Source organism: Ammospiza caudacuta, chromosome 39, assembly GCF_027887145.1.
Source record: "Ammospiza caudacuta isolate bAmmCau1 chromosome 39, bAmmCau1.pri, whole genome shotgun sequence".
Taxonomy (NCBI): domain Eukaryota; kingdom Metazoa; phylum Chordata; class Aves; order Passeriformes; family Passerellidae; genus Ammospiza; species Ammospiza caudacuta.
Window position 1 is genome coordinate 93,874 of NC_080631.1, and position 24,759 is coordinate 118,632.

Here is a 24,759-nt window from a genome sequence, read left to right on the forward strand (position 1 = left end):
AAACGCCCCTGAGGCATGGAGTGGATTGAGGCGGGAAACGGAAGTGACGTAGCGGAGCGGCGGGAGAAGCGCCGTGAGGAGGGAGAACCGGCGGGGCGGCGGCGGCGTGACGTCAGAGCGGCGGAGCGCACCGTGCGTGACGTCATGCCGACCGTGCTGGGCCTGGAGGGCTCCGCCAACAAGGTGGGGGCGGGGGTGGTGCGCGACGGCGCCGTCCTCAGCAACCGCCGCGCCACCTACGTCACGCCGCCGGGACACGGTGACGTCACTTCCCCCTTTCCTCCGTCCCGGTTCCGGTCCCGGTGCCGTTCCCCGGTTCTAATGCCGCTCATTCCGCAGGGTTCGCCCCCGGGCCCACCGGGCGGCACCACCGGGCCGTGGTGCTGGGGCTGGTGCGGGCCGCGCTGAGCGAGGCGGGCGTGGAGCCCCGGGACCTCGACGGGGTGGCCTTCACTAAAGGTACCGGCACCGGAACCGGGACCGGAATCGAACCGGGACCCCGTAAATCCGTTATAGACCCTACAGACTTCATAGACCCGTTATAAACCCCATAGATTCGTTATAGATCCCATAAATCCCGCGTAGATCTCCTACAGATCTCCTACGGACCCCACGGATTTGGTTTTTGTGGTTTCCATTGGGGTTTTTGGGGCGTCCTGAGGGGATTTTGGGGTTTTTGAGGGGCTCTGGACCCTCCCATTCCTTCCTGGGGGGGGGGGGGGGGCCCTCCCACTCCCCCCGGGGGGGCCGGTTCTGGACGATCCCATTCACCCCGGGGGAGGTTTTGGGTTATTTGGTCACTGCCACTCACCCCGGGGGGGGTTTGGACCCTCCCATTCACTCCAGGGGGGTGGTGTTTGGATGCTCCTACTCACACGGGGGTGAGTTCTGGGGGGACACGCTGTGTCCCAGCTCTGGGCTCACTTACTATTTATTTATTATTCATTTTTACTTACTTGTTCATTTATTTAGTTTTTATTCCTTTATTTATTTAAGTTAATATTTATTTATTAATAACTTATTTGTTGTGTATTTGTTAATAATTTATTACTTTCTCCCGTTTCCAGGCCCGGGCATGGGCTCCCCGCTGGCGGTGGTGGCGGGATTAATTAATTAATTAATAATAATTTATTATTTTCCCCGTTTCCAGGCCCGGGCATGGGCTCCCCGCTGGCGGTGGTGGCAGGATTTTTTAATTTATTTATAATTTATTATTTATTTTTTTATTATTTTTCCCTGTTCCAGGCCCGGGCATGGGCTCCCCGCTGGCGGTGGTGGCGGCCGTGGCGCGTACGCTGGCCCAGCTCTGGGGGCGGCCCCTGCTGGCTGTCAATCACTGCCTGGGCCACATCGAGATGGGCCGCGCCCTCGGCCCCGCCCCCGACCCGCTCGTGCTCTACGTCAGCGGCGGCAACACCCAGGTGCCTGTCGCGATAGGGGGCGATAGGGGGAGCGGGGGCGCGGCCGATATCGCGGGATATCGCGATGGCAGAGGGAGGGAACAGCCCCTGTCGCGATAGCCACGCCCCCTGCCCCGCCCGCAGGTGATCGCGTACGCGCGGCGCCGGTACCGGATCCTGGGCGAGACGCTGGACGTGGCCGTGGGCAACTGCATCGACCGATTGGCCCGGCTGCTGCAGGTGCGACGCGCCCGCCGCGGGGACACGCCCACTGGGCACACCCAGAACTGACCCCGCCCCTTTCCCCGCAGATCCCCAACGCCCCCAGCCCCGGCTACAACGTGGAGCAGCTGGCCAAGAGGTGAGACAAAAACGCCGGAAATCAACCCAAAAATGAGCCCAAAAGTGACCTCAAAGTGACCCCAAAACTGGCCCTAAAATCCCCTGAAATCACCCCAAAAGTGACCCCAAAATCCCCTGAAATTGCTCCCAAAATGAGCCCAAAAGTGACCTCAAAGTGACCCCAAAACTGGCCCTAAAATCTTCTGAAATCACCCCAAAAGTGACCCCAAAATCCCCTGAAATTGCCCCCAAAATGAGCCCAAAAGTGACGTCAAAGTGACCCAAAACCTGAGCCTAAAATCCCCTGAAATCACCCCAAAAGTGACCCCAAAATCCCCTGAAATTGCCCCTAAAAATGAGCCCCAAATCCACTGAAATTATCCCAAAAGTGTCCCCAAAAGTGACCTCAAATCCCCCTGAAATTACCCCAAAAACTGAGCCCAAAATGTCCTGAAATTACCCCAGAAGTGACTCCAAAAATTACCCCAAAGGTGGTCCCAAAACCTCCTGAAATCACCCCAAAATTGACCCCAAAATCCCCTGAAATGACCCCAAAATTGAGCTTGAAACTGACCCCAAAACTGAGCGTAAAATCCCCGAAACTGAGCCCAAAACTGACCCCAAAGTGACCCAAACTCCTGGGATTTTCCCCCAAATCCCAAAGTGACCCAAAATCCCGGGATTTTCCCCCAAACCCAGGGGTCGCCGCCTGGTCCCGCTGCCCTACGTGGTCAAAGGCCTCGACGTCTCCTTCTCGGGGCTGCTCTCGCACCTGCAGGTACCAAAATCCCCCAAATTCACCCCAAAACTGAGTCCAAAACATCCCAAACCCACACAGGCACCCGAAAACCCCAGATCTGATCCCAAAACCCCAAATATGACCCCAAAACTGACCCAAAACCCCAAAATTCACCCCAAAACTTCAGTCTGACCCCTAAACCTGAAACTGACCCAAAACCCGCAAATCTCAACCCAAAACTGATCCCAAACCCCCAAAACCCTAAAACCTTAAAACTGACCCCAAAACCCCAAATCTGCCCCCAAAATCCCAAAATTGACCCCAAAACCCCCAAAATAGACTAAAAAATTGTCCCAAAAATCCCAAAACTGACCCCATAACACCAAATCTGACCCCAAAATCCACTGGGAGTCTCCAAAATCCCAAATCTGACCCCAAAATCTCTGGGATTGACCCCAAAATCCCAAAATTGACCGAGAAGTCCCAAAATTGATTGGAAAATCCCAAAACTGATCCCAAAACATCCAAAATCCCAAATCTGACCCCAAAATGCCAAATGTGCCCCCAAAAACTCCAAAACTGACCCCGAAACAGACCCAAAAATCCCGAAATTGACACAAAACCCCCAAAATTTGGGTTTTTTCCCCCAGGCTGTGACCCCGAAGCTTTTGGAGTCGGGGGAGGCGACCCCCGAGGATCTCTGCTTCTCCCTGCAGGTAATGAAAGGGTTAAATAACCTTAATTAATTGGGGTAATTAACGAGGGTTGGGGTCAGTAATTGGGGTTTTGGGGGGTTAATTTTGGTACAATTTTGGGGCATTTTCACGACGTTTTTGGAACATTTTTGGGCCATTTTTAGGACATTTATGGGGCACTTTTTAGGACATTTTTGGGGCCAGTTTTGGGATATTTTAGGGCCATTTTTCGACTGCTTTTGGGACATTTTTGGGCTGATTTTGGAGCCATTTTTAGGACAATTTTTGGCCATTTTTGTGCTGGTTTTTGGGACGACTTTGGGGCCATTTTTGGGTTGGTTTTGGTGATAATTTTGGACTAGTTTTGGGACATTTTTGGGCCATTTTTAGGACATCTTAGCGGATATTTTGTGGTGGTTTTTGGGGACAATTTTGGGGATTTCTTGAGACATTTTTGGGATACTTTTTGGCCATTTTTAAAGAAATTTTTGGGGATATTTTTGTGCTGATTTTAGTCTGTGTTTGGGAAATTTTTGGGGTGATTTTTGGGCTGGTTTTGGGACATATTTGGAGCTATTTTTGGGACATTTTTGGGCCATTTTTAGGACATTTTTGGGGTCATTTTAGGGCCGTTTTGGTGCCATTTTTGGGTGATATCTTGGGCATTTTAGGGGTAGTTTTTGGGCTATTTTTAGGACATTTTAAAGCCATTTTTGGGACATTTTTAGGACAATTTTGGGCCATTTTGGTGCCATTTTTTGGGTGATGTTTGGGCCATTTTCGGTGATATTTTAGGTCCGGTTTTGTGCCGTTTTAGTGTGATTTTTCCCCATTTCTGCGTTTAGGAAACGGCGTTCGCCATGCTGGCCGAGGTCACCGAGCGGGCGCTGGCGCTGACGCGGGCGCGGCACCTGCTGCTCGTGGGGGGCGTGGCCTGTGAGTGGGCGTGGTGACACCTTCGGGTGGGCGGGGTCTCACCTCAGGTGTCATACCTGAGGGGGCGTGGCCTTACAAAAAGAGGCAGGGGCAAATGGGTGGTGCTTATCTCTGCATAAAGAGATGCATCACCTTCACTTGCATGTGGGGGTGGAGCCAGGCGTGGGCCACGCCCAGGTAACACCCACCCACCTGTGTGCAGGTAACCACCGGCTGCAGGAGATGCTACAGAGCATGTGCAGGGCCCGGGGGGCGGAGCTCTGCCCCGTCGATGACAGGTGAGGGCGTGGCTTCCCTCTGGGGGGGCGTGGCCTGCCTCGGGAAGGGGCGTGGCACACCTGTGACCTTTGACCCCGCAGGTACTGCATTGACAACGGCGCCATGATTGCCCAGGCCGGGTGCGAGATGCTGAGGGTGGGACAGGTGACGGAGCTCAGCCAATCAGGGATCACGCAGAGGTCGGGGGGGCGTGGCTGGGTGGGCATGGCTGCAGGGGGATTGGCCGGGCCCTGACCTTTGACCTCTGGCTGCGGCAGGTACCGGACGGACGAGGTGGAGGTGATGTGGAGGGATTGAGGTGGCCACGCCCACAGCAGCCACGCCCACCCAATAAAATATTCCCCATCCCCCCATCTTCTGGCCACGCCTCTTTATTTTGTGGATGATGTGAATTTGATGACTCCACCCATTCTGAGAGGACCAATCAGCTCCTGGTACTCCTTGTCAATCACTGGTGGAACCATGCCCTGTCAATCAACCACTGCAAGCCACGCCCCCTGCATTGAGTTACATTAATACCTTATCTGTCAATCAACCACTGCAAGCCACGCCCCTTGCATGGGCTTATATTAATACATTAACTGTCAATCAACAGCTACAAGACACGCCCCCTTACATTGGGTTACATAAATACCCCCTGTCAATCATTAACTGTACGGTATGCCCCTTTGTCAATCATGCGTCATTTGCATAACCTCACCCCTCTCCTGCCCAGTCGCCAATCGTATTGGTGGGCGGTGAATGGCGGGCCAATAGCAGCCCAGGGGGCGTGGCTTTGCTAGAGCGGCCCGGCGGGCGAAGGCGGGAGCGGCTCAGTCCGTGGGAGGCCGGCGAGAGGAGCTCGTGAGTGAGGTAAAGGCGGTGAAATGGCGGCTGTCGGGGAATTGCGCTCTGTCTCTGTGTTCCTATTGCGACTTGTCGCCCGATCGCCATCCCGACCCGCGTTCCCCCCGTCGCCGCCAGCCGCGGGCGCTCGGGGTTTTAGCGGCGTCGCAGAGCAGCAGCGGCGGCTCTTTCTTCACCCGACGGCGCGGGGCAGGGTTACCCCGGGGCTCCGTCGGTATTTGGGGAGCCGCACAAACGCTCCGGGGGACTCTTCGGGATTAATTAATCGGGGGCGATTAGTTAGGGAGGGATTAATTCGGGAGGGATTAATTAGAGAGGGATTAATTGGGATCCGGCGGTCCCACTTCCGTCCCGCTCTGACTCCGCTTCTCTCCCCTCAGGCGGAGCCGCCGGCGGAAAGCGCCTTCTGGAGGATCTCCGCTGTATAACTTTCCTTTTCTGGGGGAATTTTCTTGAGTTTTTATTTTGGGGTTTTGGGGGGGGGGTGTTTGTTGGTTTTTTAGTCATTTTTTTAAGGGTTTTTTGCTTAATCTCACTTCATTTTCCCTCACGATTTTCCTTCGCCACCACGTGTCCCCCAATCCTCCCTTGCAGACCTAATTTCTTTTACTTTATGAGGGATTTTAAGGCCGACTAAACGATTTTTCATTAATTTGTAACTTTCGGTGGAATTTTTAAGCTTTTTTACTCCTGTTGGGCTAACTTTTCCCCTCAGGAACGAGCCACTGGCGGAAAACCGCGCCCCGAGGATCTCGGCGCTACAAAAGTAAAGTTTTAAACCATTAATTTACGGTTTTTTTACTTAGGTTTCCCCTTCAAGGATTTCTTTTCTCATTTGAAATTAGAAGTTCGATTTTTTAATGGAGTTTTCGGAAGTTTTTTGCCCGATTGGAGGCAGTTTTGCCTCAGATTTCCACCCTCAGGATCTCCCCCCCCCACGTGTTTTCCTTCTCCTTTAACTTTACCCAAACATGAATCACATTAAAATAAAAAACTATAAATTCTTTTGCACGAGGTTTACCTCCCGATAAGTGCTTTTAGTCGATTTTCCTTATTTTCCTCCCTTTTTCCTCCACTATTCCCTGTCTGCACAAGGAAAACATCACAGTATTGAATTTTATCACTTTATTTTCTGTTTTTATTTTCGCTTTCCTCAGTTCCACCGTTTCCCGCAGGGTTTTGGGCTTTTCAGTCTTTAATTTCTATTTTTCTGGTTTTTTTTTCCGTTGTTTTGATCTTACTAATGTGTTTAATTTATGCGACTATATAAATGATATAATATTTTCACTAATATGCTTATTTTTTCAAACGCTGGAATAAATCCTGCTTCACCGTGCAATTTACTGAATTTGCTGAGGGCTAAAAGATAAAATTTCTTTATTTAAATGTTTTTTAAATAAAAACGCAAACCCTTGTACCGAGTCCTACCGTGAGGGAGCCGGGAGGGGGCGGGGCCAACGCGCGGCGGGAAAATGGAGGGGCGGGGTCTTACCTTAAAAGGACACATGGATCCGCCTTTAGGGGCGGAGTTTTTCCTTAAATAGCAATGAGGAGGCGCGGCCTCGCCTTAAAAGGTGCGAGAGGCGGTCACCATTTTAGGCGGGGGCGCGGCCGTTTTAAGCGTGAGGGGGCAGCCAATGGCAGCGCTGAAGGGAGGATGAGGCCGGAAGTGACCGCGGCAGCAGCCAATAGGAGCGCGTCTGATAGAAAAAGCGGGAGGAAGAGGCCGGAAGTGGCTGTGCCGCAGCCAATGGGAGCGCGGCTGCCCGTGAAAGGAGGAGAAAGAAGCCGGATGTGGGCGTGGCGCCGCTGTCATGGCGGCGCCCGAGGGGGAGGCGACGGCGGCGGATGGCGGAGGGGCAGGGGATGGCGGGGATGGCGGCGATGAGGAGGCGCTGAAACGGCTCGAGGTGGGGTTGAGGGAGGGACCCCCGGCCGGGGAAGGGGCGGGGATCACCGGGAGGAGGAGGGAAGGGACTCCCGTGGGGAAGGAAGGGGCGCTCTGAGGGGATCGGGGGGCTCTGAGGGGGTGACGGAGGGGCGGGGATTCGTGAGGGGAAATTGTCCCAAAATGGCTCAAAATCACCCCAAAAATCACCTCAGAAACACCTCCGGGGTGGCTGCTCCGGCTTGGGGGGATTTTGGGAATTTTGGAGGTTTTTTTGAGATTTTTTTGGTGGTGTGTTTTGTTATTCTGGGTTATTTTCTGTTGATTTTGGATTGATTGTGGGGGTTACTTTTAAAAGTGATTTTGGGCAGATTTCGGGTGTGATTTTGAGTGATTTTGGGCATGATTTTGGATGATTTTTGAGGTGATTTTGGGGGTAATTGGGTTATGTTTTGTGCTGATTTTCGGTTATTTTGGGTTATATTTTGGGGTAATTTCAGGTTATTTTGGAGGTGATTTAGGGTTACATTTGGGAAGATTTTGAGGTATATTTTGGGGTAATTCCAGGTTATTTTGGAGCTAATTTTGGCTTAAAATTTGGGTTGTTTTGGGGTCATTTCTAAACTGATTTTGCGTTGAATTTGGGTTATTTTTCATTTGATTTTTGGTCGTTTTGAAGTTCTTTTCAGTTATTTTTTGAGCTGATTTTGGATTATATCTCAGTTGATTTAGGGTTATTTTTCAAGCGATTTTGGGTTATTTTTGAGGTGATTTTGGGTTATACTTTGGGATAATTTTGGTTATTTTTTGAGCTCATTTTGGGTTATTTCTCACTTAATTTTGGGTTGGTTTTGAGTAATTTTTGAGCTCATTTTGGATTACTTTTGGGTTGATTTTGGTTCATTTTTAACCCTATTCCCACCTATTTCTGTCCCCCCCCAGGCCCTGGTGACAGACCTCTATAACTTCCGGGACTCCCTGCCCACCCGTGACGCCGCCCACGACCCCACCCACGGCCCTACCCATGGCCACGCCCATGGCCACGCCCCCGACCCCGCCCAGGACCCGCTGGTGGCGGAGATGGAGCGGACGCTGAAGCTGATGGAGCAAATCCACGGTGGGGGCGTGGCCAGAGGGGGCGTGACCCGCACGTGGCCGTGGGCGTGTCCATCCTAACCCCGCCCCCCTGTTTTTACAGTCTCCCCCGAGGGGCGTGGCCGGGCGCTGGTGCTGCGCGCGCGCGCGCTGGGCGTGGCCCCCGAGGTGGGCGGGGCCAGGGCGGAGCTGGCGCTGGGCCACGCCCTGAAGCTGGACCCCGCCCTGGGCGTGGCCTGGAGGCAGCTGGGGGAGCAAAGATGGCGGCGGGGCGACCTGCGGGGGGCGCGCGAGGCCTTCGGGGGGGCCCTGCAGCAGGTGGGGGCGGGGCCAGGACAGGGGGAGGGGCCTCAACGGGGGAGGGGCCTCGTGGGGTTTGGGGCAGGATTTGCGGATTTTGGGGTATTTTTTTGGATAATTTTTTTTAATTTTTTGAGGGGATTTTTGGGTGGTTTTTGGGGTGGAATTGGGGGTTTTTTGATGGTTTTTGGGTGGCTTTGTGGGTGTTTTTTGGGGCATTTTTGGGTGCTTTTTTTTCCGGGGGTTTTCAGGTGGTTTTTATTGGGGTTGTTGAGTGGAGTTTTGGGGGGATTTTGGTGGATTTTGGGGTGGTTTTGGGGTGGATTTTTAGGGATTTGTTGGGAGGCTTTTGTGGGGTTTTTGGGGTGGTTTAGCGTGGTATTCAGGTGGTTTTTCGGGGAGGGGGTTTGGGGGCTTTTTGGGTGATTTTGGAGGTTTTTGGGGTCCGTGGGTGGTTTCTAGATATTTGGGGTGATTTTTGTTGGTTTTTTGGGTGGTTTCTAGATGATTTTTTGTGTTGATTTTTGTGGATTTTTGGGTGACTTTTCAGTGTTTTTTTGGGGACAGCTTGGGTGTTTTTTGGGTGTTTTTTGGGTGGATTTTGGGTGATTTTGGCGGGATTTTGGGGGGAATTTTGGGTTATCTCTCTGGCAGGGGGTGTGGCCAAAGGGGGCGTGCCCTCTCCCTTGGCCCCGCCCCTAACCCCGCCCCTTTCCCCATCTAGGGGGAGGACCCCGAGGCGCGGCGCCTCCTCTCCATGGCCCTGCGCGCCCAGGGGGCGGGGCCGGGCCCGCGGGGGGAGGGGCCAGCCCCCGGGGGGGCGGGGCCAGGTCCGGGGGGCGGGGCCCTGCGCGAGAGCCTGGCCCAGGCGGAGGCGGCCGTCAGGTGCGACCCGAGGGACGGCCAATCGTGGTGTGAGTACACCTGGGGGCAGGTAAAGGGTTAAAGAGGGGTTAAACGGGGCTCAGGTGTGCTCAGGTGTGACCTGGGAAGGGTTAAATGGGGCTCAGGTGTGCCCAGGTGAGCTCAGGTGTCACCCCAGAGCCGGCCAATTGTGGTGTGAGTACACCTGGGCGCAGGTAAAGGGTTAAACAGGGGTTAAACGGGGCCCAGGTGTGCCCCGGTGTGACCTGGAAAGGGTTAAATGGGGCTCAGGTGTGCCCAGGTGTGGTTTAGGTGGTCTTTACCTGTACTCAGGTGTGCCCAGGTGTGGTTTAGGTGTGGTTTAGGTGTTCCTAGGTGTGTGTACTTGTGCCCAGGTGTGCCCAGGTGTGCTTTACCTGTACTCAGGTGTGCTCAGGTGTGTTACCTGTCCCGTTTCAGATGTCCTGGGTAACGCCCACGTGTCGCTGTTCTTCACGGGGGGGCAGATAGGATAGCCAGGTGTGCCCAGGTGTGCCCAGGTGTGCCCAGGTGTGTGCTATACCTGTGTTTCAGATGTCCTGGGTAACGCCCACGTGTCGCTGTTCTTTGGGGGGGGCAGACAGGATAGCCAGGTGTGCCCAGGTGTGCCCAGGTGTATCCCAGGTGTATCTCAGGTGTGCCCAGGTGTGCCCAGGTGTGTGCTGTACCTTTCAGATGTCCTGGGTAACGCCCACGTGTCGCTGTTCTTTGCGGGCGGGCAGAGCCCCGGCAGCGCCCGGCGCGCGCTCGCGGCCTACGCACAGGCGGTGAGAGTGGGCGGGGCTAAAGCACAGGGGGGCGGGGCTAGCAGAGGGGTGGGGTCAGCACAAGGGGCGGGGTCACGGAGGGGTGGAGCAGCGCCCGGCGCGCGCTCGCGGCCTACGCACAGGCGGTGAGAGTGGGCGGGGCTAAAGCACAGGGGGGCGGGGCTAGCAGAGGGGTGGGGTCAGCACAAGGGGCGGGGTCACGGAGGGGTGGAGCAGCGCCCGGCGCGCGCTCCTGGCCTGTGCACAGGCGGTGAGAGTGGGCGGGGCTTAAACGGGGTGGGTCTGGGCAGGGGGTGTGGCTTGGCAATGGGCGTGGTCTAACAGGAGCCCCGCCCACTTCCCAGGAGCGTGTGGACCCCGCGGCCGCCGCCAACCCCGACCTGCACCTGAACCGTGCCACGGTGAGAGGGGCGGGGCCTAAACGGGGTGGGGCATGGGGGGCGGGGCCTCTGGAGGTGGGGCCTAGAGGGGCGGGGCTGGAACTACAATCCCCTCCCAGTTTAACCCAGTTTAACCCAGTTTGTCCCATTTCAGTTGTTGCAGTACCTGGAGCGGTTCCGGGGGGCGCTGGGGGGGCTCAGCACACACCAGTGCACACCAGTTTAACCCAGTTTAACCCAGTTTAACCCAGTTAACCCTTTCAGCTCCTGCAGTACCTGGAGCGGTTCCGGGGGGCGCTGGGGGGGCTCAGCACACACCAGTGCACACCAGTTTAACCCAGTTTAACCCAGTTTAACCCAGTTAACCCTTTCAGCTCCTGCAGTACCTGGAGCGGTTCCAGGGGGCGCTGGAGGGGCTCAGCCGCGCCGCCGACCTCGCCCCGCAGTGGGAGGAGCCTCGGCGACGGCACCAGCAGCTGATTGGCTACCTGGGCGACCTGTGCCGGCTGCTGGAGACGCGGGTGCGGGGGAGACTGGGGTTACTGGGATATACTGGGAGGGACTGGGAGGGGTTTGGGGGTCTCTGGTTTATACTGGGAGGGGTTTGGGGGTCTCTGGTTTATACTGGGAGGGGATTGGAGGGGACTGGGATGAACTGGGATATACTGGGAGGGGTTTAGGGGTCACTGGTTTATACTGGGAGGGAACTGGGAGAGACGGGGAGGGGATTGGGAGGAACTGGGAGGGGTTTGGGGGTCACTGGTTTATACTGGAAGGGACTGGGAGGCGTCTCCTCAGTGGGCATGGTCACTGATTTAAGCCCCGCCCCCAGGGGAAGCTGCGTGGGAAGCGCCGGAGGGGCGTGGCCGGGCCGGTGCCCCTCCCCCTGCTGGGCCCGCTGGGCGGGGCCGGGGGGCCGCGCCCCTCCCCCATCGCCGGGCTCCGCCCCGGGCCCAACCCCCACAGGGTGGTGCTGGGCAGGGCCCTGTTCAGCCTGACCCCGCCCGGGGGCGTGCCCTAGTGAGTGTTACATTGGTTTGTACTGGTTTCTGCTGGGAATGGTTTATTTGCAATGGTTTACAGTGGGATTTGGTGGGTTATAATGGGTTACACGGGGTTACACTGGTGCTGGGCAGGGCCCTGTTCAGCCTGACCCCGCCCAGGGGCGTGTCCTAGTGAGTCATACTGGGATATACTGGTTTGTCCTGGGAATGGTTTATTTGGAATGGTTTATAGTGGTTATACTGGGATTTAATGCGTTATACTGGGATGAACTGGGCTGCAATGAGGGCGTGGCCATTCCTGACCCCGCCCCTTTGATGTCGCAGCACCATTGGTCTCCAGGATGGGGGCGGGGCCGTGGCTGCCATCACCGTCTATAACTCCGCCCCCAATTGGGGCGTGGCCGTGGGGGATGCGGTGGGCGTGGCCGAGCCCGTGCTGAGCCAGCACCTGCACCAGCACCAGGGACAGGTCTGTACTGGTTTGTACTGGTTTGTACTGGGTTATACTGGGGGGGACTGGTTTGTACTGGTTTGTACTGGTTTGTACTGGTTTGTACTGGTTATACTGGGGGGGACTGGTCTGTACTGGTTTGTACTGGGTTATACTGGGGGGGACTGGTTTGTACTGGTTTGTACTGGTTTGTACTGGTTTGTACTGGGTTATACTGGGGGGGACTGGTTTGTACTGGTTTGTACTGGTTTGTAGTGGTTTGTACTGGGTTATACTGGGTTATACTGGGGGGGACTGGTTTGTACTGGTTGTTTGTACTAGTCTGTACTGGTTTGTACTGGTTTATATGGGTCCATATTGGCTTTTACGGGTTTCTACTGGTTTTTACCATTTTTTAAAATTTTTTTTCTGTTTTTTTCCGCTCAGACTGGTCCATACTGGTCCATACTTGTTTATACTGGTTTTTACCTTTTTTCCTCTTTTTTTTCTGATTTTTTTTTTGTTTTTTTCCCACCCACATTGGTTAACACTGTTCCATACTGGTCCATACTGGTTTATACTGGTTTTTTAGATTTTTTTCACATTATTTTCTGTATTTTTCTACCCAAACTGGTCCACACTAGTCCGTACTGGTTTATACTGGTTTATACTGGGAATTGGGATGATCTGGGAGGGGTTTTAGGGAATTTAGGGCTCCAAAATGGGCAAAAAATGGAATTTTTCACTGCTTTTTTCTGTTTGTACTGGTCCACACTGGGTTTTACTGGTTTTTACTGGTTTTCACCATTTTTTTCTGGTTTCTCCCCATTTTCAGACGTTCTCCTTCGTGTCCCTGCGCGTCCCCTCCCCCCTCTCGCTGGTGGTCAACGGGAAACGCCCCCCGGGCCACGCCCTGGCCCCGCCCCACCTGGCGCTGACCAATCCCAGCGCCATGCCGGATGAAGCCACGCCCCCCAGCCGGTGCTGACCACGCCCACTCAACGGTGTCCAATCGGGGGATTTGGGGCAATAAAGGAGAAATTTGGGAAATTTGTGTGATCTGTGGGGGCGGGGCTACGGCAGCCATCTTGGGTGTGGTCACATAGGGGCGGCCATATTGGGTGGGTGTATGTGGGTGTGGCCATTTTGGTTTATGGCACACAGTGGCCGCCATCTTGGATTGTGTCACATTGTGGCAGCCATCTTGGATTGGGGGGGGGGTCATGGGGCGGCCATCTTGGCTTGGCTGCATATGGAGGCAGCCATATTGGATTAAAGCACACGAGGGCCACCATCATGGATTGTGTCACATGATGGCCGCCATCTTGGCTGGGATGTGTCCCACCCCTTTTGGGCGTGTCCCACCCCTCCTGATTATGCCCTGCCCCTCCCTTCATGACTCCTCCCATAGCCCCTCCCCTGAGACCAAGCCACGCCTACAAACATCCGTCCTTTAATCGTCATCTCGAGGTATCAAAATTAACCGAAGAGGGGGCGGGGCTTGGGGGGGCAGGGCCTGTGACGTAGGGATGAGGGGGCGGGGCCACAGGATAAAAGGGGGCGGGGCCAGAACTACGGAGGGCGGCGTGGGGGGAAGGGGGCGGGGCCACAACAGCACGAGCACGGCGGGGCGGGGCCGGGCAGAAAGGGGGCGGGGCCTTTGCGGGCGGGGCTCAGGGCTCGTCCTCGCCGTTGGCGCTGTCCCGGTCGTCCTCGCCCTCCTCGGCCTCCTTCTCGTCCCCCTTCAGCGACTCCAGCTGCCAATCAAACCGCAGAGGGGCGGGGTCAGGGGCGGAGGGGCGGGGCCAGGGTGTCCCTCCAAACCTGGCACCGCCCCCATGTGAAATGGGAGGGGATTTGGGGTCACTGGGCTGTACTGGGGGTGTCCCTAGGGGTTCCGTACTGGTCCGTACTGGTTTATACTGGGTGCCCTGTTCTGTACTGGGGGTGTCCCTAGGGGTTCCATACTGGTCCGTACTGGTTTATACTGGGTCTCCTGTTGTATGCTGGGGCTCCCAGTTCCGTACTGGGGGTGTCCCTAGGGGTTCCATACCGGCCCGTACTGGTTTATACTGGGTGCCCTGTTCTATGCTGGGGCTCCCAGTTCTGTACTGGGGGTGTCCCTAGGGGTTCCGTACTGGTCCGTACTGGTTTATACTGGGTGCCCTGTTCTGTACTGCGGCGTGTCCCTAGGGGTTCCATACTGGTCCGTACTGGTTTATACTGGGTGCCCTGTTCTGTACTGGGGGTGTCCCTAGGGGTTCCATACTGGTCCGTACTGGTTTATACTGGGTCTCCTGTTGTATATTGGGTGCCCTGTTCTATGCTGGGTCTCCTGTTCTGTACTGGGGCGTGTCCCTAGGGGTTCCATACTGGTCCGTACTGGTTTATACTGGGTGCCCTGTTCTGTACTGGGGGTGTCCCTAGGGGTTCCATACTGGTCCGTACTGGTTTATACTGGGTGCCCTGTTCTATGCTGGGGCTCCCAGTTCCGTACTGGGCTGTACTGGGGCTGTCCCTGCATGGTCCGTACCGGTCCATACCAGTCCGTACCGGTCGGTACCGGTGTCTCTCACCTGCTCGTCGCCCCGCTCCTCGCCCTCGTCGTCGTCCAGCAGGTCTCCCTCCTCGGCCGAGTCCTCGTGGGCGCCCTCGGCCTTGGCCCCGCCGGCCTCGTCCTTCTTGGAGCCGGAGCCGCCGCCCTGCTCCTCCTCGGCCTTGTCGCTCTTGGCCTCTGCGCCGGGGAGAAAACGCGCGGATTCGGGAAAAACGCGGCCATGAGGCATTGGGGGAAATGGGGGGGTTGGTAAAAACGGGGAAAACAGGGAAAAACGGGGCAAAAACAGGGAAAATGGGGGGTTTGGGGGTAAAATGCAGGAGTTAGGGTAAAATGGAGGAAAATGGGGCAAAAAAGGGGGTTTGGGGAGGAAAAATGGGGGTTTGAGGGAAATTTTGGGGTTCCCACCCCCCAACCCGGGGTTTTCATCCTCGGATTTGGGGTCCCTCCCGCAGGTTTCAGGGCCGCAATCCCCCCAGGGTTTGGATTTCAGGGTTCCCAGCCCCTGATGCTCAGTTCGCTCCCCCAAACCGAGGCGCCCCTGCCCTGAATGTCGGGGCTCCCGTCCCCGATTTTGGGTGTTTTCCCCGGATCGGGGCTCCGCTCACTCTGCTCCCGCTCGAGCCGCTCGAGGCTCTCCAGCAGCGCGTCCACCTTGGCCTTGATCTGCCCCAGCTCCTTCTTGATGCTCTGCAGGTCGTCCCCTTTCACTGCAAATCCACCCCAAAAATCACGTCAAAAACTGCCATTTTCGACCGAGACAGCCACCGTCCCATTTCACTGGAAATTCACCCCAAAGTCCCCTCAGATTTCCCTGGAATTCACCCCTAAAATCCTGTCCCATTTCACTGGAAATTCACCCCAAAGTGCCCTCAGAGGCAGCCATCTTGGACTGGGGCAGCCATGTTGGATTAGGATATGGGGGTGGCCATTTTGGATTGACGAACGGAGGCCGCCATATTGGATTGGGACATGGCGGCGGCCATATTGGATGACTCCCAAGGGCGGCCATATTGGATTGCGTGCCTCCATGTTGGACTGGGACCTGAGAGCGGCCATATTGGGTCATGGGCTGCCATATTGGATTGGGCTGTGACAGCAGCCATATTAGATCATTAATGGCGGCAGCCATATTGGATAACTCCCAAGGGTGGCCATATTGGATAACTCCCAAGGGCGGCCATATTGGATGACTCCCAAGGGCGGCCGCATTGGACGTTTCCCGGACTTGGAGGAGGAGCCGCGCTGCCCCGATTTGCTGTTGAAGCTCTAGCCCCGCCCCCTGCCCCGCCCGTTTCCCACGGTCGCTCACGTTTCCCGGACTTGGAGGAGGAGCCGCGCTGCCCCGATTTGCTGTTGAAGCTCTTGCCGCGCCGGGAGGTGTTGCCGGACACGCGCTGGCGCTTGGAGGGCACCACGGCGCGGGCGATGGGCGGCGGCGGCGGCACGCGCGCCGGGTAGCTGTACATCCTGCGGGGAGGGCGGGGCACGGCCGTGACGGGCGGCCCGCGGCACCAATGGGGGCGGGGGGCGGGGACGGGGGGGGTGAGGGGTCCCTAACCCGCTCTGGACTGGTTTATACTGGTACCGGTCATAGTAATCCCGCTGGAAGTCGTAGTCCAGGTCAAACGATGACCTGGGGGGGTTGGGGGGGTCAGGAGGGTCAGATCCAATAAATGGCGAGAAAAACGAGGCGGAAAATGCGCCCCGGGACCCCCCGAAACCCCCCAAAAACCCTCCCCAGAAATGCCCTGGGACCCCCCAAAACACCCCAAAAACCCTCCCCAAAAATGCCCCGGGACACCCCAAAAACCCTCCCCAGAAATGCCCTGGGACACCCCAAAAACCCTCCCCAAAAATGCCCCGGGACACCCCAAAAACCCTCCCAAAAACCCTCCCCAAAAATACCCTGGGACACCCCAAATCCCCCAAAACCGCCCCCAAAACTACCCTGGGATTGCCAAAATAATCCTGGGATTGCCAAAAATGCCCTGGGACGCCCCAAACCCTCCCAGATTCGCCCCAAAATTCTCAGAATCACCCCTGGGGCCCCCCAAACCCCACAAGAACCCCCGGGATCCCCAAAATTTCCCTGGGGCGCCCCAAACCCTCCCAGAACCCCCAAAACCCCCTGGGACACCCCAAAACCCCCACAATCTCCCCAAAAATGCCCTGGGACACCCCAAAACCCCCCACAATCTCCCCAAAAATGCCCTGGGACCCCCCAAACCCCCCACAATCTCCCCAAAACCCCCCACAATCTCCCCAAAAATGCCCTGGGACCCCCCAAACCCCCCACAATCTCCCCAAAACCCCCCACAATCTCCCCAAAAATGCCCTGGGACCCCCCAAAACCCCCAAACCTCCCCAGCACCCCCCAAATCCGTCCTCCCAAAACCCCCAAAATTTCCCCTCAGAACTCCCCAAAATGCCCGAAAACCCAAAATCCCCAAGTTTTCCTCAATTTTCCCAAAACGGCCGCGATTCACCCCAAAGCAGCGCCCCCCCGCCCCCGGGTCCCCACCTGACGAGGGTCCCAAATCCCACCTGGGCCCCCCAAAATCCCCCCCGATTTCCCCTTCGGACCCCCTGAAACCCCCTCAAGACGCCCCAAAACCCCTGAAAAACGCAACTTTCCCGGAATCTACCCGGATTTCTCCCAAACTTTCCCGAAACCGGCGCGTTTCGCCCCAAAAGCGGCGCCCCCCCAGGGTCCCCACCTGACGAGGGGGGACGGTGACGGGGGGGCGGGTACTGACCCGTACATCTCGGCCGCCGAGCGCTTCACGCCCGCCTTGCCCCGGTTCACCTTCGGCTCGGCCGCCAGGTTGATGTCTGCGGGCAATCTGGGGTCATTTTGGGCCGTTTCGGGCAAATTTGGGGCAACTGGGGCATTTTGGGTCAGTTTGGGGCAGTTTGGGGTTTCAGCCCCGCCTTGCCCCGGTTCACCTTCGGCTCGGCCGCCAGGTTGATGTCTGCGGGGAATCTGGGTCATTTTGGGGCAAATTTGGGTCATTTTGCGTCAGTTTGGGGTGATTTGGGGCAGTTTGGGGTGACTCTGATTGTTTTGGTTCATTTCGGGGCAGTTTGTGGAGTTTTTGGCCATTTACGGAGTTCACCCCAGGAGGGTCCGAGAAATGGGGAAAAAAGACCCAAAAATGGTTCAAAACGAGCCCAAAATGACCCCCAGAGTGACCCCAAAATTGACCCAAAACTGACCCCAGGGAATGACCAAAAACTGACCCAAAAAACCCAAAAACTGACCCCAAAGTGACCCCAAAACTGACCACAAAGTGACCCCAAAATGACCCCATAGAGGGCCCCAAAAATGACCCCGAAGTGACCGTAACGTGACCATAAAGTGACCACAAAACTGATCCCGAAGTGACCCCAAAATGACCACAAAGTGACCCCAAAAATGACCTCAGTAATGACCAGCAGTGACCATCAAGACTGACCAATGACCACAGACTGACCCAGGGTCCAAACCAGCTCCAAAAACCACCCAAACCACCCCAAAATTAGCAGGAGCATCCACAGCTGACCACGAGTGACCAGGGCCACCTTGGTGACCACCTCCCTGACCATCACTGGTCAGACCTGAGGTGGGGACTGTCCTGTCCTGTCCTCAGAGACCCCATAACACCTCACAGAACCAAACCCAGAAGTTTAGGAGGCATCAGAATGACCACAGATGATCGTGGCCACCTTGCTGCTGAGGTCCCTGACCATCACTGGTCCATCCAAACATGGAAGTCCTCCTGTCCCACCCTCAGAGACTCCATAACACCTCACAGAACCTTGGTTAGTGACCATACCTGACCATGAGTGACCATGGCAACCTCGCTGACCACCTCCCTGAGCATCAACGTTCAACCCTGACATCAATATCCTCCTCTACTCTCCTCAAAGACTCCATAACACCTCACAGAACCAAACCCACAAGTCCAGAAGGCACCACAACTGACCATGGCCACCTTGCTGACCACCTCCCTGACCATCGCTAATCCAAACAAATGTAAGGATCCTCCTATCCGACCCTTAGAGACTCCATAACACCTCACAGAACCTTGTTTAGTGACCATACGTGACCATGGGCGACCATGGCCACCTTGCTGACCACCTCCTTGAGCACCATTGGTCAAAAATGACATAGGGATCCTGCTGTCCTATCCTCAGAGACTCCATAACACCTCACAGAACCAACCCAGAAGTTGAGAAGTCACCATAACTGACCATGGGTTACCAGGGCCACCTCGCTGCTGAGCTCTCCGATCATCGCTGCTAAAAACTGAGATGGGGATTCTCTCGTCCCACACTCAGAGACTCCATAACACGTCACAGAACCTCACCCAGAAGTCCACGAGTGACCATGGCCACCTTGCTGACCTCTCCCTGACCATCACTGGTGAAATATGACATCAGGATCCTCCTCTGCCACCCTCAGAGTCTCCATAACACCTCACAGAACATGCTCTGAGCACTCAGAAAGACCAAGACTGACTGTGCATGACCATGGCCACCTCGCTGCTGAGCTCCCTGACCATCACTGATCCAAACAAACGTGAGGATCCTCCTGTCCTACCCTCAGAGACTCCGTAACACCTCACAGAACCTCACCCACAAGTCCAGGAGTGACCATAACTGACCATGGGTGACCAGGGCCACCTCGCTGCTGAGCTCCCTGACCATCACTGATCCAAACAAACGTGAGGATCCTCCTGTTCTACCCTCAGAGACTCCGTAACACCCCACAGAACCTCACTCAGACCGAGCACAAGCGTCCAGCAGGACTGACCACGAGCGAGCACGACTGACCTAGCACCTGGCCGGCGATCATGCGGCCGTCCTCCCCGGCCACGGCGGCGCGGGCGTTGCGCTCGTTGACGTACTGCACGAAGGCGAAGCCCTTGTGCACGGAGCAGCCGACGATCTTGCCGTACTTGGAGAAGATGGCCTCCACGTCGCTCTTCTTCACCACCAGCGTGTTCAGGTTGCCGATGAAGACGCGCGAGTTGAGCGAGCGAGGGTCCGTCTTGTTGGTCACGTTGCTGGCCATGGTGGCGGTGGGCGGGGAAAGGGGCGGGGCCTGCAAGGGGGGCGGGGTTAGAGGGCTGGGGTGGGGACACGCACAACCAACCAAAAACCACCCGGAGTTACCCCAAAAACATCACCCGAAACCATCCAAAAACTGATTCAAAAAACTCCAAAAAGTACTAAAAACCCACCGGGAACCACCACAAAATAACCAAAACACTCCAAAAACGACCCCAAAAAAAATAACTAAAAACCACCTGGAGCCACCCCAAAAAATGAACCAAAAAGCTCCAAAGAAACCCAAAAAACATCACCGGGAACCACCTAAAATATTTCAAAAACTACCCAAAAAATAACTAAAAACCACCTGGAATCACCCAAAAATGAAAATAAACAACCTGGAACCACCCTAAAAAATGAACCGAAAAGTTTAAAAAATAATAAAAAAAATCACATGGAACCACCCAAAATATTTCAAAAACTACCACAAAAAGTAGCTAAAAATCACCTGGAACCACCCAAAAACAACAAAACCACCTGAAAAATGACAAAAAACTGCAAAAATCACCAAAAATCACCTGGAACCACCCAAAAACATCCAAAACCACCCAAAAAAGGGAAAAAACCTCTAAAATTAAATACCAAAAACCACCTGGAAAAACGCAGCCAAAAAATATCCCAAAAGCTCCAAAAACCACCTGGAATTGCACCAAAAAAACCCTAAAAAATCACCTGGGAGCACCCAAAAATTAACTAAAAATATCTAAAATTTCAAAACCCAACAGGATCCACCCAAAAATTAACTACAAATATCCAAAAATTCAAAACCCACCAGGAAACGCCCAAAAAACAACTAAAAATATTGAAAAATCCCAAATCCACCTGGAACCGCCCAAAATTACCCAAAACGCACCCAAAAACTGAACCAAAAATACCCAAAATCCAACCGGAACCCCCCTGGTTCCTTCTCCTATAATTAGCATCTCATTAGCATCTCATTAGCATAAGCAGCACCTAATGGCCACCCCCACCACCTTAATTAACGCATTTTGTTAATGGCACCCCGCATTAGGCCCGTCCCTTGTTACTTATGGTAATTAGCCAGCCCTCATTAGCATCAGGCAGGGTAATTAGCATAATTAACTGTGAGCCAATCACCTGCAGCCTCCCCACAATTAAGGCTAATTAGCCCCAACCTTACCCACTCCTGCTAATGAATATTACCCAATTACCATGCCCGTTAATTAAGGGATAACTACCATAAAAATAAAACCACCCCGCATGTTAATTAAGGATTAATCAGTATAAAACTGAAGTATCCTGCCTGTTAATTAAGGTTAATTAGCATAAAATTTAGAGCGCCCAGCAGCGCTAATTAGTGCTGGTTCTGCTGCCCTTTGTAAACAAATAAATTAGGCTAATTAACACTCAGCATCAAATATGCTGAACAGATTATTACAGACTTAATTTTGAATTTAATTAGAGCGTTAATCAAGCTAATTAGCACTGTAAGACCCAATGACTGCTTGAAACCCCTAATTAACATGATTAATTAGTTCTGAATCCCTAATGAGGGGTCCCAGCCCCTGATTGGCCAGCCCCAATTAGCGCTAATTTGCATACGAAGGAAGCTCCGCCTCTTACCGTGGGGGGAGGGGCTCCGGTGGGGGGGGAGGGGCGTCCGTGGGTCGTCGGCGGCGAAGGGGGCGGGGCAAAGGGGTGGAGGGGGCGTGGCCAAAACGGGTCAGGGGGCGGGGATTAGCGAGAGGGGGAGGAGCTGAGCCAAAGACGCCCCAGGAGAAAAAATAAAAAATTAAAAAAAAAAAAAAAAAAATTAAAAATAAAAAATTAAAAAAATAAAAAATCTGGGGAAAAACCAATTGAAAAAAATAAAAAAAAAACCAATTAGAAAAATAAAAAATTAAAAAAAAAAAATTTAAAAATTTTCCTGAACTTTTTCCCCTCGAGAAAATCCCTGAAAATGCTCAGAGGGGGGAGGGGCCCTCGCGTTCATTTTGGGGCCATTTTGGGCCTTTTCGGGTCATTTTGACCATTTGGGGCCATTCTGGACCATTCCAGGGCCGTTCTGGGGCCGTTTTTGGGGCATTTTTGGCCGTTTTGGGGCATTTTTGGCCATCTGGGGGCACTTTCGGGGGCTCGGTGGGAGGGGCCGTGGGGGGGTGTGGGAGGGGCGCGAAGGGCGTGGCTTAGGGGCAGGGGGAGGGGCAAAACCCGCATGAATAATTCATTTGTGGGAGGAGCAAAGGGGGGAGAAAAGGGGGGGAGCGGAAAAATAACACAAAAAAAAAAAAAAAAAAACCCAACAATAAAAAAAAAACAATTAAAAAAATGAAAATTTGTGGAACTTACGGTCGCCGCCGGCTCAAAAAAATCGCGCTGTGGACAAAAAAGAGACAAAAAAAATGCAAATTGGGGGGGCGGGGGGAGGGGCCAGAGGGGGGAGGGGCCGCCCCTCCCCCACCTCCGCCCCGCCCCACCTGCGCCCCTCCCCCACCGCGACAAAACCCCCCCAAAATTTCGCTTCAATTCCATTAAATTTTTAATTTTCCCCCCTTTTTTTAATAAAATAAAAACCTCCAAAATCGGGCGGATTCGGCCCAAAACGGCACGGGGGGGGGGGGGAGTGGGGTGGGGAAAGGGAAAAGGGGCGGGGCCAAAGGAGGGGGAGGGGCCGGTCCGGGCGCACCTGCGGAAGGAGAGAAGGTTGAGAGACCCCTCCCCCCTGCCCAGGCCCCGCCCACGCTGCGCTCAGACCACGCCCACCGCGCCCTGACCACGCCCCCTGCTGGAGAGGAGTGGGGGAGGTTTGGGGTGAGAAACGGGGATTTTGGGAGTGGTGGGAATTGGGGTTTGGGGGGATTAAAATTGGGGGAAATTTGGGGATTTGGGCCCAGAACTGGGGAGTCCTCAGGAATCTGCCGAGTCCCTGAAAAAATGGGGAAAATTGGGGAAAAAATGGGGGAAATTGGGTAAAATTGGGAGAAAATAGGAAAAATAGGAAGGAAATGGGGCAAAATTGGGGGAAATTTGGAAAAAATGGGGAAGAATTTGGAGAAAGTGGGGGGGGAATTGGAAAAATGGGAAAAAATTGGGAAAAGATGGGGGAAATGGGGAAAGATTGGAGAAAATGGGGAAAAACTGGGAGAAAATTGAGAAAAATGGAGAAAAATTGGGGCAAATTGGGAAAAAACAGGGAAAAATTGGGAAAAATGGAGGAAATTGGGAAAAACTGGGGAAGGAATGGGGGGAAATTGGGAAAAATGGGGAAATATTGGGGAAAACCAGGAAAAAAAGGGGGCAAATTCAGAGAAATGGAGGAAAATGGACAAAAATTGAAGAAAATGGGGAAAAATAGGGGAAAGTAGGGGAAGAAATGGGAGGAAATTGGGGGAAATTTGGGAAAACGAAGGGAAATGGGAAAAATTGGGAAAAACGCTGGGGAAATGGAGCAAAAATGGGGAGGAAATTGGGGAAAATGGGGGAAAAACTGGGAAACCTGCAGGAAAGGGGAAAAAGTTGCAGGAAATGGAGAGAAATTGTGAGAAATGGGGAGAAATTGGGAAAAAGTTGGGAAAAACTGGGGAGATACTGGGAAAATGGGATGAAATTTTAGAAAAATAGGGGAAAAGCAGTTGGAGTTGGGGGTCAAACTGGTTTAAACTGGGCTGCAGTGGGGTGGAACCAGTCTATGGGGGGAAACCAGTTTGGAGTGTGGAAACCAGAATGGGGAAACTGCTTTGGACTGGGGCACACTGGTTTAACTGGGCCAAAACCAGTTAAAATCACCCCAAACCAGTGTAAAATAAAATGGGACACCCTGGATTTGGAAGGATTTGGGGATTTAGCCTGAAAAACGAGGAAAATTCCGGTTTTGGGCTGCCAAAATTGAGGTAAAGAGGAGAAAACCCCGAGGAATATAAAAAAGTTTAAAGGGAAGGGGTTGGAACTGCAAAATCTGCAGGAAAAGGAGAAATTCGGGAATTTGGGTGCAAAGCTAAGAGTTACCAGCCCCCAGAGGTGCTAATTAAGCCTTTGATGAGTTTAATTAAAGTTTTCAATGCCCCAGTGCCCTATCTGGCCACGCCCCCTCCCCATAGCCCTGCCCCAATGCTTTCACCCCGCCCCTCACGGGTTTATTAACTCTTAAATGCATTAATAAGCCCTGAAAGAATCAGCCACGCCTCCTGAGGGGGTAATTATGCACATAAAGGCCTCCAGTAAAATAAACTACGCCCAAGGGAGGTAATTAACCCCAGGGGTTAATAAGGGCTAAGTCACGCCCCCTGTGGGGTCAACCCCGCCCCCACTGGGGGTTAATCGAAGCCAGAGGTAATTAATTAACCCGTTAATGAGCAAATCACGCCCCCTCAGCGACGCTCCGCCTCCCGAACCGAACCACGCCCCCGGCGGGTTTAATTACGGCCCCGAAGGGGTTAATTACCACCCTCCGCCGGGGCTAATTAGCGTAATAAGCTTTTTATCGAGCTTTTAAACGCCCTTAGCCCCGCCCACCGCCGCTCCGACGCCGCCCCTCCCCTCACGGCTCTGAGGGGGCCGCCCCCCCTCCTTTCCCCCCCCCCCCCACCTTTTCCCGCCTCGCTCCCTCACGCGCCGCCGCCATCTCCGCCCCCCCCCTTTTCCCTTTCTCCCCCTCACAGGATCTCCCCCGGAACGTTCGAGAACCGCCCGCAGCCCCGGCGAGACCCGCGCGGAGCCGCCCCCGCTGCCCCCTCACCGCTCCGGGCACCGCCGCCGCCGCCGCCGCTTCCTCCGGGGGCTGAGCGCAAAATGGCGCCCGCGCCGCCCTCAGCGCCGCGAGAGTGGCCCGGCCCGCCCCCGCCGCCCCGTTACGAGCGATGATTCGCTATTTGGCGCGTCAATCAGCGCCTGAGCCAATGGGAGCGCGCGTGGCGCTGCTGCGCGGGAGGGGGAGGAGAGGCGGCGAGTGGCTCGGGGGTTGCGTCAATCACGCGGCGCGCGGCGCTGATTGGCAGAGCTCGCCGCCTTTTTTACGGCTCCGCCAATTGTAATCGACCCCCAAACTGAGCGCCCGCCCCGGGACGAGCGACGAGATATGCGCATGCGCCAGAAAACGTGATTTGCTCAAAGTGGAGGGCGGGGCGAGCAGCGGAGCGCGGGC

General features: G+C 54.7%; 3 protein-coding genes across 10 annotated transcripts; 2 read left to right on the forward strand and 1 right to left on the reverse strand.

The window, feature by feature from the left end:
• Positions 1 to 43: 43 nt before the first annotated feature.
• On the forward strand, positions 44 to 5,064 carry OSGEP (O-sialoglycoprotein endopeptidase). The gene is made up of 11 exons (XM_058823217.1): positions 44 to 259; positions 340 to 459; positions 1,246 to 1,421; positions 1,545 to 1,640; positions 1,712 to 1,761; positions 2,442 to 2,520; positions 3,132 to 3,197; positions 4,022 to 4,112; positions 4,315 to 4,390; positions 4,472 to 4,570; positions 4,649 to 5,064. The coding sequence occupies exons 1-11, from the start codon at positions 145 to 147 to the stop codon at positions 4,686 to 4,688; spliced, it is 1,008 nt and encodes a 335-aa protein (XP_058679200.1). The 5' UTR covers positions 44 to 144; the 3' UTR covers positions 4,689 to 5,064.
• A 1,987-nt stretch (positions 5,065 to 7,051) lies between these two features.
• Positions 7,052 to 13,051, forward strand: TTC5 (tetratricopeptide repeat domain 5). Its single transcript, XM_058823190.1, has 10 exons — positions 7,052 to 7,147; positions 8,068 to 8,242; positions 8,324 to 8,538; positions 9,245 to 9,434; positions 10,099 to 10,190; positions 10,535 to 10,591; positions 10,945 to 11,091; positions 11,403 to 11,590; positions 11,899 to 12,043; positions 12,840 to 13,051. The coding sequence occupies exons 1-10, from the start codon at positions 7,052 to 7,054 to the stop codon at positions 12,990 to 12,992; spliced, it is 1,458 nt and encodes a 485-aa protein (XP_058679173.1). The 3' UTR covers positions 12,993 to 13,051.
• On the reverse strand, positions 12,417 to 24,388 carry HNRNPC (heterogeneous nuclear ribonucleoprotein C). 8 transcript variants are annotated; one of them, XM_058823179.1, is made up of 9 exons: positions 24,355 to 24,388; positions 21,969 to 21,995; positions 19,380 to 19,650; positions 17,282 to 17,396; positions 16,150 to 16,197; positions 15,874 to 16,031; positions 15,170 to 15,271; positions 14,581 to 14,738; positions 12,417 to 13,761 (listed from the first exon to the last, which is right to left on the reverse strand). In XM_058823179.1, the coding sequence occupies exons 3-9, from the start codon at positions 19,618 to 19,620 to the stop codon at positions 13,678 to 13,680; spliced, it is 906 nt and encodes a 301-aa protein (XP_058679162.1). In that variant the 5' UTR covers positions 19,621 to 19,650; positions 21,969 to 21,995; positions 24,355 to 24,388; the 3' UTR covers positions 12,417 to 13,677. The 8 variants fall into 8 exon arrangements, with proteins under 8 accessions (XP_058679162.1, XP_058679161.1, XP_058679160.1 ...); XM_058823175.1 differs by lacking the exon at positions 24,355 to 24,388 and adding an exon at positions 24,276 to 24,290 and having other exon boundaries at positions 12,421 to 13,761; positions 16,123 to 16,197; XM_058823174.1 differs by having other exon boundaries at positions 12,422 to 13,761; positions 16,123 to 16,197.
• Between the last annotated feature and the right edge of the window lie 371 nt (positions 24,389 to 24,759).

Coding starts and splice junctions, on each gene's coding strand:
- OSGEP (XM_058823217.1), top strand. CDS start 145: ATGCCGACCGTGCTGGGCCTGGAGGGCTCCGCCAACAAGGTGGGGGCG. Junction 3,198..4,021: donor ATCTCTGCTTCTCCCTGCAG/GTAATGAAAGGG, acceptor TTCTGCGTTTAG/GAAACGGCGTTCGCCATGCT. Junction 4,571..4,648: donor CAATCAGGGATCACGCAGAG/GTCGGGGGGGCG, acceptor TGGCTGCGGCAG/GTACCGGACGGACGAGGTGG.
- TTC5 (XM_058823190.1), top strand. CDS start 7,052: ATGGCGGCGCCCGAGGGGGAGGCGACGGCGGCGGATGGCGGAGGGGCA. Junction 10,592..10,944: donor TGCACCTGAACCGTGCCACG/GTGAGAGGGGCG, acceptor TAACCCTTTCAG/CTCCTGCAGTACCTGGAGCG. Junction 12,044..12,839: donor TGCACCAGCACCAGGGACAG/GTCTGTACTGGT, acceptor CCCCATTTTCAG/ACGTTCTCCTTCGTGTCCCT.
- HNRNPC (XM_058823178.1), bottom strand. CDS start 19,620: ATGGCCAGCAACGTGACCAACAAGACGGACCCTCGCTCGCTCAACTCG. Junction 16,198..17,281: donor TCACCGTCCCCCCTCGTCAG/GTGGGGACCCTG, acceptor CAACCCCCCCAG/GTCATCGTTTGACCTGGACT. Junction 15,272..15,873: donor CTCCTCCAAGTCCGGGAAAC/GTGAGCGACCGT, acceptor GTGGATTTGCAG/TGAAAGGGGACGACCTGCAG.